Source organism: Mesoplodon bidens, assembly GCF_964165515.1.
Source record: "Mesoplodon bidens genome assembly, chromosome: 10".
Taxonomy (NCBI): domain Eukaryota; kingdom Metazoa; phylum Chordata; class Mammalia; order Artiodactyla; family Ziphiidae; genus Mesoplodon; species Mesoplodon bidens.
The window spans coordinates 80898774-80913522 of NC_138172.1; the positions used below are offsets into that span (position 1 = coordinate 80898774).

Sequence of the window (14749 nt, forward strand, 5' to 3'; positions counted from 1 at the left end):
TTATATGTTTAGTAATAACATATTTTCCTTTCTATGAAATTCCCATTTCTGTCATTTGCCTTTTTTTCTATTGGAATGCTTGTCTTTTCCTTATTGATTTGTGAGTTTTATATTCTGGGTACTAATCCTACAGAGGTTATATGCTTATTAATACCTTCTCCAGATTTGTGGCTATACTTTTCATTCTCTTTATGGGATCTCTTGATTAACAGAAGTTCTTGATTCTCATAGAGTTATGACTATTAACATTTCATAAAGAAGAATAGCAATGATTTGAAGCCCTCTGACCCTGAGACCATTTCATTCCAGGTCATGAGACACAATGTAAAAAGCAACACCAAGCCAGACTAGCAATAACCTTTAACAGGAGGATGAACAAATCTCTACATGAGATGGTTTGGGAGCATCTCTGCCTGAAAACCTTAATAAAATAGAAAAGAAAATTTTTCTCTAGCCTTTTACCTCTACAGCTAGCTTGTTCATGCAGGTATGTAACACGTTATCAAGGGCTATGAGCTGGAAGCTAAGAGGCCTGCCTACATCACAGGGCTGCATGCAGCAAGGGATAAGACAAGTACATGAGAGGGTTTGCCGTTATTCAATCACACACAAATAGTATTATTATTGCTGGTATATTCCAAAGCACCTAACACATAGTAGGTTCTATGACTGTGTTCCCAAAGAATTACTGCAATTAAAATGTCTGGAAAGTAAGAGTCTTGTATGGATAGAGGAAACATGAGAACTTTCCAGTTAGTAAGCCCTGGGGCAAATAAAAACAGGCTTAACACCTATAAAATAATGAACTCATTATGGGTGATTAGGTGGATGCAAATTGACAAGGTGGATTATGAAAAGTGCCCAGCGTTGGGGATCAGAATCCATGGATTTTACTCAAGGTTCTGCCACAAGATAGCTGTGCAACCTTAATCACTTTAGCTTTTCATGCCTCATGGAAAAGTCAAAGTTTCCATGAAGAAGTCATGTGGTATAACTCAAGATATAAATGCAGGAAACCAAAAGACAAAGATCTTGCTGATTTTAAACAAATACAGAGTATTAGACTGACAAGATGCTTTAGCAACCTATCATATGAAAAAAGAAAATTCTTCTTTTGTTAGAAGTACAATTTGGGGGAAAAGTAAAGATGATGACCCCAAAAGCAGCAACAGGGCTTTTTTAGAGCTCTACATTTCTTAACTTTTATTGAAGTATAGTTGATTTACAATATTATGTTAGTTTCAGGTGTATAACATAGTGATTGCATATTTTTACAGATTATACTCAAGAAGCTCAGAAGAGAAATACCAAAATGTTTACTTGCTGTAAAGTTTCTGATACAGTAGGTCCCAAGGATTCGTACTGTTAACAAACTCCCAGGTGCTGCTACTGTTGCTGCTCCAGTAATAATATTTTTTTTAGTAATTCTCAATAATAATATCATTGAGAAGCACTGTGTTAGAAGGACTGAAATTATTCAGCTTTCCCAAGGGCTACCAGTTGATTAAGGTTGAAAAAAGTAGACTGGGAGCATTAGTTAGATTAGTTAGATTTCCCTGAGAAAGGAAACTGTGAAACACTTGTATGGGTCACTGCTGTGAAAGTGCCCGCTAAAAAATTTTTTTAAATATAACAGATTCTTAACTAAATTGGTTCTGTGCAATCCTATCTGAAAGTAGGGGAATTATTTAGTAGCTTTTAATAATTTATGAGACACACCCCTTTGACAATTTGATGTACACTGTAGACCTACTTCCTACAAAAAAAAATACACAGTCATATTCTCAAAATGTCTTATCCAATTTCAGGGATACATAGAATCCCCAACTCCCATCCTGGATCTTAAGTAAGAAACCAGTGGAGTGACAAAGGATTAATCACCAAAATACACAAGCAGCTCATACAGCTCAATATCAAAAAAACAAACAACCCAATCAAAAAATGGACAGGAGACCTAAATAGACATTTCTCCAAAGAAGATATACAGATTGCCAACAAACACATGAAAGGATGCTTAACATCACTAATCATTAGAGAAATGCAAATCAAAACTACAATGAGGTATCACCTCACACCAGTCAGAATGGCCATCATCAAAAAATCTACAAACAATGAATGCTGGAGAGGGTAGGAGAAAAGGGAACCCTCTTGCACTGTTGGTGGGAATGTAAATTGATACAGCCACTATGGAGAACAGTATGGAGGTTCCTTAAAAAACTAAAAATAGAACTACCATACGACCCAGCAATCCCACTACTGGACATATACCCTGAGAAAACCATAATTCAAAAAGAGTCATGTACCACAATGTTCATTGCAGCACTATTTACAATAGCTAGGACATGGAATCAACCTAAATGCCCACTGATAGATGAATGGATAAAGAAGGTGTGGCACGTGTATACAATGGAATATTACTCAGCCATAAAAAGAAACAAAATTGAGTTATTTGTAGTGAGGTGGATGGACCTAGAGTCTGTCATACAGAGTAAAGTAAGTCAGAAAGAGAAAAACAAATACCATATGCTAACACATATATATGGAATCTAAAAAAAAAAAACGGTTCTGACAAACCTAGAGGCAGGACAGGAATAAAGACGCAGACATAGAGAATGGACTTGCGGACACGGGGAGGGGGAAGTATAAGCTGGGACAAAGTAAGAGAGTGACATGGACATATATACACTATCAAATGTAAAACAGGTAGCTAGTGGGAAGCAGCCGCATAGCACATGGAGATCAGCTCGGTGCTTTGTGACCACCTAGAGGGGTAGGATAGGGAGGGTGGGAGGGAGACGCAAGAGGGAGGGGATATGGCTGATTCACTTTGTTGTGCAGCGGAAGCTAACACAACGTTTTAGAGCAATTATACTCCAATAAAGATGTTAAAAAAAAAAAAAAAGAAATCAGTGGAGTTGGATTCCACCAGTTCCTCTCCATCTTTATAGACACTGTACTTAAAAGTCTTTTAAAAGACTTTTTTTAATTTTAATTTTATTTCATTTATTTTTTTATACAGCAGGTTCTTATTAGTTAACTATTTTATACATATTAGTATATTTATGTCAATCCCAATCTCCCAATTCTTTTTTAATGAAAGAGGAAAATAAATTATCCATTTCCCCAGAGTAAATGAGCGGCCCTTGTACAATCAATGAGTGTTTGCTGACACCTAGTGACAATGGTAAAAGTTACAGCGCCTCACTCATGTTTTCCTCTTCTAAAAATCAAGGAATTTTGAGGATTCTTTTTCTAAATTTAATCAAATCTTTTAAAATATAATAATTTATTTTATTCCTCTCCTATGAGTTATAAAACTCCCAATAACACAATTTACCTGACCCTGAAACTTCACTGGTTTTTAGTTTGTACTTCTGGTTGAAACTAGATGTCTTGAAATAATAGCAAAGAGTTGATTAATTTAAATAGTGTATATGTGAAAGCCCCCCGCCCCCTCCAAAAAAACTGTAGCAGTATTTGTTAAATATTAGGACCTAGAAATGGGGAGTCGGTTTTATGTTTCCACCATTTCCCAATTCCCGTATTTATTCTTTCATCAAACATTAATTTTTCACGTCCCCTAAGCCAGGACAGTTCTAGGCACAGGAGTTAGAACAGACAAAGAAACAGACATATTAACTTCAATTTTGTACCACATCCTAAATTTCCTATTGTGGAATCTTAAGTAGAATAGATCTCTCGTCTGTGATGTTCTGCTCATATACATGATGGTAATAGGACACTCGATTTCTAGTATTGTAAGCAAGGATTCTTTCTCCTCTCCCCTCCTTTCCTCCTCCTCTCCTTCCTCCCAATCCCCATCACCACCACCACTCCTCCTCCTTCTGGTCTAAGACAATCCAATGTAAACTGCCATCACAACAGTATTATCCATCATGGAATTTTTGTCCAAGCTCAAAAGTGATGATTTTATCACTGTAAATCTTTCACCAACATTAAAGTTGCAGACACAGAAATTAGGAATATAACTTAAAGCATTTTACAGAAAACATGAGTACAAATGATTTTTAAATGCACGGGTATAAGATCTATCATTATGCAAACCAAATAACCACCTGGCTTAGCTGACCCTGTAGTGATAATAGTAATTTCATCCCTGAGACTTTTTTTTCTGAAGCTCAGTGGGTAATAAGCATGTGTTGTGAGCCCCATCATAGAAATATCAAAGCTTTGCACCTTCCATTCTAAACCCTCCACCCCACAAAGACATGGCTTCCCGTGCCACAATTTACGTGATGGCTACAAAGCTTAAAGCAGTGAGAGATCGTGGTGCTTTACTGAGTAAGGGCTCAGGTAATTATCTGGACTTTACAGAATAAAAGGATAATGTTAATGTTGGCCTTTTTTTCCTATAATAAGATTCAAGACCTGAGCACACTAATATGCAAGAGCTCTGCAGCAGAATGATCTAATCCCTTCACTACACCTCCAGAAGGCAGACATTTTCAGCAGCCCCACCTCAGAGCAAGACATGATTGTTTTCTCCACGATGCCTAGGCTTTCACTGAAACTAGTACTCACCACTCAGAGCTACTTTCTCCATCTTCATATGACTGCCGTCAAGAACACAGACCTACTAGAGAATGGACTTGAGGATATGGGGAGGGGGAAGGGTAAGCTGGGACAAAGTGAGAGAGTGACATGGACATATATACACTACCAAACGTAAAATAGATAACTAGTGGGAAGCAGCCGCATCACACAGGGAGATCAGCTCGGTGCTTTGTGAACACCTAGAGGGGTGGGATAGGGAGGGTGGGAGGGAGGGAGACACAAGAGGGAAGAGATATGGGAACATATGTATATGTATAACTGATTCACTTTGTTATACAGCAGAAACTAACACACCATTGTAAAGCCATTATACTCCAATAAAGATGTTTAAAAAAAAAGAACATAGGGGATAAATGTTGTCATTAATATGACAAAAGCTATTATGACTCATCTTAACAGGTGGTCCCCCATTCTAACTACCATTTTAGATGGGGATCAATGAATTTTTTTTCCCCAGGAACACATAGAAAAATTTAAAGTCAATTACAGCATTAATTATCAAAAAAATGGAGTTAACCAAAGTATGTCATTTTCATATACACTCTTTAAAAAACGAATATGGCATTTTTCCTGACCATCCAGGGGCAGAACCAGGCAGCTGAAGGCAGACACTGTCGCGTTAGCCAAGACTTGGCAGGGAGCACCACACACGGCAGCTGAGATGTTCTTGGGAGAAAATCCTGCTCCAAACACATGCACAAGCCTTCCACCCAGGCAGCCTTTAAAGACAAAATGATGAGTTCACCATCATGGAGGCAAAGCTTTCTTTACTCAGAATTCAAACCCATGCTTTCCTGCTCCCCTTCATTCTTTCTATGCCCTCCTGAGTCCACACACTGGCCTTAGATTCCCTGTTTTCTCAGTTTCTTCTCACTAAGCTCTGGCCTCCAAAGCCTGGAGCCCTTATTCTGTCAAACCCCAATAATTCAACAACATACAAAATGTGTAAAAATTCCTGTGTAGAAAAATAATGCTTATTTATAGTTCTTAAAGTTTTTATACAGAAGAGTATAAAGTGAAAGAAAAACTTCCCCTAACTACTTATCTCACTCCCCAGAAGTGTCCATGTATAGAATTTCTTGTGAATTCTTCTTGAATTTTCAAAGCAAATAGGTTTTTTTTATACAAAGGGATCATTCTATACATAATATTCTACAACTTTTTTAAAAAATTAGAAGTGTAGCATAAACATTTTCCCAAGGCTATATATACAGATCTAGCTCATCATTTTAATAGCCACTTAGAATTCCATCATATGATTATGCCATAATTTATTGAGCAATCTTCCTATTGATTGATAGTTCCATAATTTCTCCTCTTTTGCTGCAATTAAGGATGGTGCAATGAACTATATACACTTATATGAGTAAAACTGGTGCAACTTCTTAGAAGTGGAATTGCTAGGTCAAAAGAAAAGTAAATTTTTAATTTTGACGAATACTGCCAAATTTCTTTCCAAAATAATGTTGCCCCAGTTTATACTCCTACCTGCTGTGTAAAAAGAGTACCTGTCTGATGGGTAAAATCACGTCAGTTCTTAACCGACAACATGTTTTGCTTCAGTCTGAAAATCAATAAAGGAAAATGTCAGCTGAAGTCTCAGATGTGCAGAGACCTCTAGTCCACATTGAGATAGAGGTCTAGTTTCTCCTGCCTTCAATGTCAAATCTAGGTGGTACTTACACAGCTACCTGACAAACTTTTTGCTTGGGTGCATTCTTACCCCTCCTCTCTCACCATAAAAGTCATGGATTCTTAGAGAGTTGAAAGGGGAACAAGGGAGCATCCAGCCCCAAACCCTTTATCAAATAAGAAAGCTGAGGCTTAAAAAAGTTACCCCGCTAAGACAGTGACAGACTCACGACCAAACCCCAATCCCCATAGCATCCCGCCCAGCTGAGGCCAGACATACTTGTTCCAAGAAATGGCTTGGTTCGTACTTCATCAGTCTACGATCCTGCTCCCATAATTACTTCTAAACTTTCTGCATCACAATCGCATTTGAGCTATCTCAAGTGTAGTTAAGACATTAAGGGGACAGAAACCCAGAACATCATTGGAAAAAAAGACAAAGCAAATATCAATACATCTAAAAGGAGAAAAAGTTCAACCAGTGCAATCGTACTGTGCATTTGACTTATTATTGGTGGAGTGTGAATTCGTCTGTGAAATAGTACAAAATGATAAAAATTAATCATATTTAATAAGTTTAAAACAATTCAAATTGGCAGATAGGTTTAAAAATAAATGAAGGCATTTATGCTCTACTTAAATGATCAAATTATGAGCTCTTACAAATGGTATTACTTAATTTAAAGCACAAATTAAAGCGGGTTAATGTATCAAATTAAAATACAATCAAACACTTAGAGGATATGCACAATCTCCTCGATAAAAAACAAAGCCTCATAAATGGAGCATGACAAAGTTTTAGGAGGAAGCTGGGACTGTAAGAGGAAAACCGGCTTCTCTCTCCTTCTGTCATTCAGACTGATGTTGATTTCCTACCTCACAGAATAGGGACAGGAGCTACTGATCTACTTATATAAAGAAAGCTCTTCTGCCTCATCTGCCTGACTTACCGAAGTTCTCAGTCACTGCTGTAACGGTCACTCTGGATGTGAACACCAGGATAGATGAGGCCCACCCTCTCAGGTGGTCATAACCTCTGACTTGGTACTCCCCGGCAGGAAGGGATGGGACCACACACTGGAGAAGGGTATGGTTGCCAGAGACACCCACACAGGGGAACATCCCAATAAAAATGTCAACGTTCGCAGCTCCTGAGATCCCAGCCACTGAAAACGTTAAGACGTCATCAGTCTGAGAAACTGAGAGCAATTCGGGGGTGAAGGCGTCGCTGTAACCAATGACGCCCACCTGGTAAGAAAGTCCATCTACCTCTATGTCCAGGGCAACGGAGCCATTCCCTGCAGGAACAGCGCACTGGATGAGCTCAGAGCTGAGGTTCACAGTCAAGCAGGCCCGCTGGCCAACGTAGACTAAAGTGGAGTTCCGTCCCCTCAGGGCTGTACCCTCCAAGGTCAAGAGGCTTCCACCATGGAGGCTGAAATTCTTGGGGAAATAATGAAACACTTGAGGCAAAATGTGGAAGTGTCTGTAAACGTAACCAGAGCAAGCATACCCATATCTTGTATGAAAAACTGACAGGTAGTGGGGTCCTGGGGCCAAATCACTGATCCAGCATGCCACGTGGCTTGTATTAAAGAAAGTCACAGTGCAAGGAAGGAGATCATCCACAAACACCATTGGTTCATCAGCCGCGGTACCTAACCTCTGACCCCTAATCAGCACTGTGGTCAGAGACCCACTGATGGTCATGGTCCAGGCGTCCAGGACAGGAGTTGTCTCTTCACACAAGAAAAGAGTGCAATTCCCCTGACAGGCACCGGGCAGCCCATTAACCAGGACAGTGACATTCAGAGTGAAGGAAGTGCCAGGCAAGGGGTTACCCACTGGGGTAATCCGACAGAGGACCATCTGGTCCCCCAAACTCAAAATCACACAAGTGAAAGGACCTGAAATGTCAACCTGAACTGACCTCCTGCTGGAATTGAGAGCCGAGCCCCTCACCGTGAGTACTGTCCCTCCACAAGTGGACCCAAGTGTTGGGGAAATGGCTGTTATCTGAGGCAACACCACAAATTGCTGGAGCATCGCAGACATGTCAGCAAACCCCATCTGTCTCTGACGTACTTGGAGAGGATAGATGCCCGCCTCCAAACTGTGAAGAGGAAAAGCGCACCCAGACAGGCTTGTGTTGCTACTGGGAGACTGGGTCTCAACATCACAGCTCAAGTTCCCCAGAAGGACCTCTGAGTTGGAGAGATTCTGCCCTTCCATGTAGAGCCTCAGGCTGTGATTTGTGATTTCTCCTCGCGTGGCTGTGACCACCGGGGTTGCTGCCATTTCATATGTGAAGATGAAGCCCTTCCCCACCAGGCTTGGCAAAGGTTGGTGGGGGAAGGGCTGGCTGCCAGCCCAGACCTCCACAGGGGCTGGGGCACCAGGCGGCAGGGGGGCTGGCGGAGTCTCACACCAGACCTTCGTCTCCGTTGAGTTCACAATGTCACAGGACCGATTGCCCACGAGCACCCAAACCAAAGCTGGGTCCCTGCTGAACCCTCTTCCTGAGATGCTGAGGATGGTTCCACCTAAAGCACAAATATTGAGAACAAAACTGAAAAGCTGGTATTTCAGAACTAGGAACTCACAGCCCCTGTGTGAGCCCCAGCAGGACTAAGTAAAAGATGGGGTAAGTGTTAGTGAAAGTATTTCACCTCACCCATCGATGTTGATGTGTGATCATTTTGGCAGGAGTCAGATGGGCTAAATTTCACATGATAGTAAAACAATATAAATTGTCCTGTAAGAGGAATGTTTATAATATTTAAGACAAAATTTCCAAGTATGTTTATAGATCCTAGCAACCTCCATCAACTTGGACACTAATGAAAAATCAAATTTCTTGAAGTGCTCTTGTCATCTGCTATATTATCTAACATGTCAGTCTATATGATTCTACAAGTTATTATGTAGAAAAAGGATATGTATATTTCATATACATATGTATACAACAAATACATAATGAAAAATCAAATTCTTTAGTCTTCTTGTCGTCTGTTGTATTATCTACCCTAATATTCCATATTATTCTCTATGTTATTATGTAGTATATAGGTATATTGTTCTACATATATTAAACTTACTAATGAAAAATCTAATTTGTTGAAGTCTTCTACTTATCTTCTATATTATTCTATTAATATTCCAGTATTCCATATATTATGTAGTCATGTGTGTGTGTGTATATGACATATCAAGAAGAAATGAAACATTGAAACATGCTTGTAATTTTGCTGCTGTATTCATGGACATTGTCTCACTTTCTTGTTGAGGCACAATCAAATCCCATCTTCAGGACAGGGATGGGGGCAACATACCCCTTATCATTATCAAATCAGTGGTATAGCCAAGCAGCTTTAAAAAGGATTATACTATGTTCAAGAAGGATAATGTGCCTACTATATAGCACAGGGAACTACTCAACACTCTGCAATAGCCTATATGGGAAAAGAATCTAAAAAAGAGTGGATATATGTATGTGTATAACTAATTCACTTTGATATACTCCTGAAACTAACACAACATTGTAAATCAACTATACTCCAATAAAAAAAAATTTTAAAAAGGATAATGTGTTATTTCATCCACTGTCACAATGATTATCACAGGCAAATATATAGCTTTCAATTTTTTCTGAAAATGAGTAGCTTTCTAGATTTCTCTATTTGTCCTGTCCTGACATCTCCCATATTGGCATTTGTGTTTCTGACTCTGTCTCATCCTTCATCTTCATCCCTAGAGCAAGCAAAGACGTCAAAGACTCATCCCTCTTGTCCTTGAATATGCAGTATCAAAAAGGCTCTCAGGAAGCTCTTCTCTTGTTTTCTACTGTTGTTTTTTTAATCGAAATATAGTTTATCTAAAATATTGTGTTCATTTCTGATGTACAGCAAAGTGATTCAGTGATATGTACTCGAGATGTGCCACTTTTTAGATGTTTCAGCCTCCTTCCATTAGGAAAAAAGAAAACCAGGCACATCTCCTTATCGTAAAAATTCTTTAATTTCCTGAACTCACTGGGCTAAGGGATCCTGAGTTTTCACACCCTCCAAAGTATGTCACTCAGTTCCCAGTGCAGGGGAAAGCACCTCTCCCTGCAGCCCCTTCTCTGGTCTCACCAGGAACAAACTCTGAATATCCAGGGAGTAGACTTGCTGAATAAATAATACCAGTCAGGTCAAAGCCACTCACCCAGAAGGGACCCACAGCAAGGCTGGATGCTGAAGACTTCTGTGATGTACTGGATGTGAAGATCCACACTATAGAAAATGGGGAGATGGTCATGAAATAACTGAGAGTCAGAAAAAAAGAGAAAAGAAGGCACAAGACAGCGGAGATGTATGTATTGGGGGGAGAAGAAGAAAGGAGGCTGTGATGGAGAGCACAGGTGAGGGGCACTGTCCACCAGAGAAGGAAGGAAACGTGAAGAAGAGAAGCTATGTGGGATATTTTCCTGCTCCAATATCAAGTGGGCACATCAGCCTCATAGTTTAGCTACTTTCTGGAATGAAGCAAGGGAACTTCTGGAGAAAGACTGGGCAGAGGGACTTCAGGGTAAAGAGGACTGAGCACGGCTTGTGCAGTAATTAAAGCCATTTATTCAAAGCCCAAGACACCGTTATTATTAAAGGTCTTAGTGAAATCAGTCTCTTATTAAGCACAGACTCTTCCTCCTCACATAGAGATGCCCATCCCATCCCATCCCAACCCAACTGAGAGACATGACGTCTTAGTTCCAGAAAGTTCTCCTTTCCCCAACTAGTAAGCCAAAAACTGGTCTTGAGAGTGAACTGTCCTGTAGGGTCTCCAAGATTTGTTCAAATTTTAGGGCTCTCATATGTTTATCCCTTAACTTCAGAAGAAGAAAAAATAAAGACCTAACTCAAAACTAGAATTCCTCAACTGAATCGCTAGACCATCAACAGACTTAAAATGAATGGCAAGGGTCCACCTCACCCTTGTGCGTGAATATGGGCCCCATTGATGGAGACTGAGATTCCGTGGAGCCCAGCAGGCAGCGGGGGCAGCACCACCTCCAGGCCCTGAGCTGCCTGTGCTCGGACTTGAGCTCTGGTGTCCCCAATGTGGACTTGAGCATCCAAATCCGTGTGGTTCATTGGCAGCGCCATTCCAATGGAAAGGGTCTCACCTCCTGTGTTGAAAAGAATCCATTAGCCCCTGTGAAGTGGATTTGTGGTCTCAACCATTTATTCAATTCTAAGATTATCTTTCGAGATTAAACACATGGTTAGCCCTGTGCATAATACTCTGATTAAGAGTTTTAATGCCGGGAATTCCCTGGCAGTCCAATGGTTAGGACTTGGCGCTTTCACTGATGGAACCAGGTTTGATCGTTGGTCAGGGAACTAAGATCCTGCAAGCCATGAAGCATGGCCAAAACAAATAAAATAAAAATAATTTGAAAAAGCTTTTAATGCCAACCTAATTTTTATCATGAAACTTACAACTCTTTTAATAGAGCTACAGCCTATAACTTCAAGGGCATAGAAAGAAAAATTGTCAGGACAATTGTACACAAGAGGCATTAATTCACCTCCATGCAAAGGCAAATCAAGTAGTTATGATGGTCTTCATAACCAGAAAATAACACTCCATGTCTTTTTGTAGCCTCTACTTTTCTGAAGATAAAAGTCTAAAGCTCTGTCTTGATTATGCACTGAGCCCCATAGCAATGCTATATATGAGCGCAGTCATTTGCAGTTACAGAGCCCTTTCACCCACATTATCCCATTTGACCCTCACACTGTCCTGATAACATATGCAGGGCAGTTAGCAGGACTGGCATTTTGCTTTCGAGGAAACTAAGGCTCAGTAGCCCAGGTCTCAGAGCTGATTAATGGAAATGTGAGGGCCTGAGTCCAGTCTTGTGTCTCAATACCTTTTTTAGTTTATTAGCAACTCTACTAAAGTGCCATGTGTACTACGGACACTTCATTTTATCTCATATATTTATTGAGTATCAAGAGGAACAGATACGGCTATCAGATGTTAAATGAAGTTTTGCAGGGTATGTAAAGCAGATAGGCTCTAAAAGGTTATAGAAAATCTGCTTATTGGGGCTACATTTAAAACAATTAGGTGTGTAAGAACTTGAATTTGGCATTGGCGGACTTTTCAGCTAATGGATCCCAGCCTGCTGTGAAGAAGGAAACCACATGGGGCCAATGTAGAGAGGCCATCTTTGGCCCATGTATACAACACCCAGTATCTGGCAGAATGATGGTGCTCACTTCAATAAAGCATTTACTGAGTGCTACTCTGTGTTAGTTCCTGGACTAGGTACTTTTATCTACTGATACTTTATCTCCATTTTTCCCAATAACGTTGAAAGACTTATTCCTACCTAACAGTTGGAGAAGCTAAAGATAAAGGAAGTTAAGTATTGTGCCCAAGGAGTGGTTGAGTTGGAATTCATTCAGATCAGGCGCTGATGGCAAAAATCACACTAATGGTCTCTCACATCAAATCCTTCCTCCTCCTTCCCTGCCCCTCTTCTTTTTTCTTTGATTTCATCTTGGCTCTATTGTCATCAGCAGCAGCAGCATCTCCTGGATGGAGATATGTAGCCCTCCAACTTTCAAAAGAAGCTTTCCCAATAGGGCACCACTCACTGTGGGTTTTATAACAAGTTCTTCTTTATTCTGCCTGTAGAAAGATCTCATTGCAAGTGTAAATCCTGCAAATAATGCATCATGTTGTATGTATCAATAACATGAACTCCTTGGGCTCTTGGTCAATTGTCAAGCTAATCTGAGATGCCTTTGAGGCACTGATGCAATGTATTTATTCTTTTCATTATAGGTGGGAAATTTTATTAAGAGCCAAAATCACTGAAATCTGAATAGAACACAGAGCTCCCTCCTCCCTTTTCTACTTCGTTGGGAAGAATCTATACCACTAAGGAATTTTACACACTTTGGTCGCCTCAGGCAGCAAATTCTTCTTCTGCACTATCTGAGCTGAATAATATTGAGAAGCTAAAGGACACCTCCCTTTATGTACTCTTGAGCAATGGAAAATGAAAATAGTATCAGAAAAATTTAGTCCAGGCTGTTTCTTTAGGAAATTTGATGGTCTTGTATAATAAACCCTTAGACATGTCTGCCATAAACTCTGTCAACTGGCACCCAATTAACCAGAACACAGTGCTACCTGCTACTTTTCCAAATCTATATGTTATGACATGATAATAAATTGTCATAATTCCATCCTGTCATATCATCTGAATCATCAAAGAAAGATTAAATCATTTCATGTAGTTGGATGCTAAAGAATACACTCTTTATATATATGTCTCTCAAGGAACAAGTTAATCAGAATATACTATTTTCTAATCATATCAAATAACTGCTATGAAAGGACCTGCTGCCCCAAATGCTATTTTACAATAAACTGTAAGTGGCTGCGTGCTTGGAATCTGCAACCAGACTGCCTGAGTTCAAACCCCAACTCTGGTACTTACTACCAGGTTGTTACTACCAAATAACATCTTAGACAAGTAACTTATTCTCTCTGTTCTTTAGTTTCCTAATCTGTAAACTGAGGCTAATAATTCTATAAATTAATGACAAAGATTAATGTCTACTATATGTCTGTGCTATTATTATTGGCACATAGTAGGTATACAATACATATTTACTGAATTTTTAATTTCGAATTTCCATGTCATTTTCAGGATAGAAATGGTCCCAATTTTACAGAGAGAAAAATAGATATAAGGAGATTTATTCAATGATGGCTAAGAGGAGAAAATCAGTCTCCAGGTTTTCAGAAAAATAACTTCCATCCAAAATATAATACTATCTTCAATAAAATTAACAGGCCATTGTTTGCCTTTTTATACAATCAGTGCTTTAAGCTGAAAAGATCCTGCAGGATCAGGTATTTTACCTGCTATGCCGCTTCTGTTTCTGCTGAGAGACACGATTACTGGATTTAAAGAGGAGACGTAAGTAAATGCCTTGGGAAGAACCACAGAATGGTCCCCTCTGATCACAGTCACATTCACTGTAGGTCCATCTTCCCCCTGAAAAATTAATTTTTAAAATCAAAACTCTGGGGACTCCCCTAGTCATCCAGTGGTAAAGAATCGACCTTCCAATGCAGGGGACGCAGGTTCGATCCCTGGTCAGGGAACTAAGATCCCACATGCCACGGCACAACTAAGCCCACGAGCCACAACTTTGAGCTCTTGCATCTCAACGAGAGAGCCCGTGTGCTGCAAACTACAGAGCCCACTCGCCCTGGAGCCCTTGCGCCACAACTAAAGAGAGAAAACCCACATGCCACAAATAGAGAGAAGCCCGGGTACCGCAACGAAGAGACCACACACCATAACAAAAGGTCCCACATGCCTCAACGAAGATCCCGTGTGCCACAACTAAGACCTAACACCGCCAAAAAAATAAGGAAAATAAATAAATAAATATTTTTTAAAAATAAAATAAAAACTCTGTAAATAAGACTGAGTTGAGCAAAGTCCATACAGAATTAGTTTAAAGGGTTA

At 39.8% G+C, this 14749-nt stretch overlaps 1 protein-coding gene across 1 annotated transcript in view; it reads right to left on the bottom strand.

Annotated features, from left to right (window-relative positions):
* The window catches only part of PKHD1 (PKHD1 ciliary IPT domain containing fibrocystin/polyductin), a gene marked incomplete at its 3' end in the record, with an annotated part of 426508 nt that overhangs the window by 353704 nt on the left and 58055 nt on the right, over window positions 1-14749 (bottom strand). Inside the window, exons 29-33 of the mRNA XM_081247000.1 lie at window positions 14134-14269; window positions 11179-11374; window positions 10414-10481; window positions 7158-8750; window positions 5151-5294 (exon numbers count right to left, since the gene is read on the bottom strand). Of these exons, the coding sequence (XP_081103126.1) occupies window positions 5151-5294; window positions 7158-8750; window positions 10414-10481; window positions 11179-11374; window positions 14134-14269 (2137 nt within the window). The remainder of the gene's footprint in view (window positions 1-5150; window positions 5295-7157; window positions 8751-10413; window positions 10482-11178; window positions 11375-14133; window positions 14270-14749) is intronic.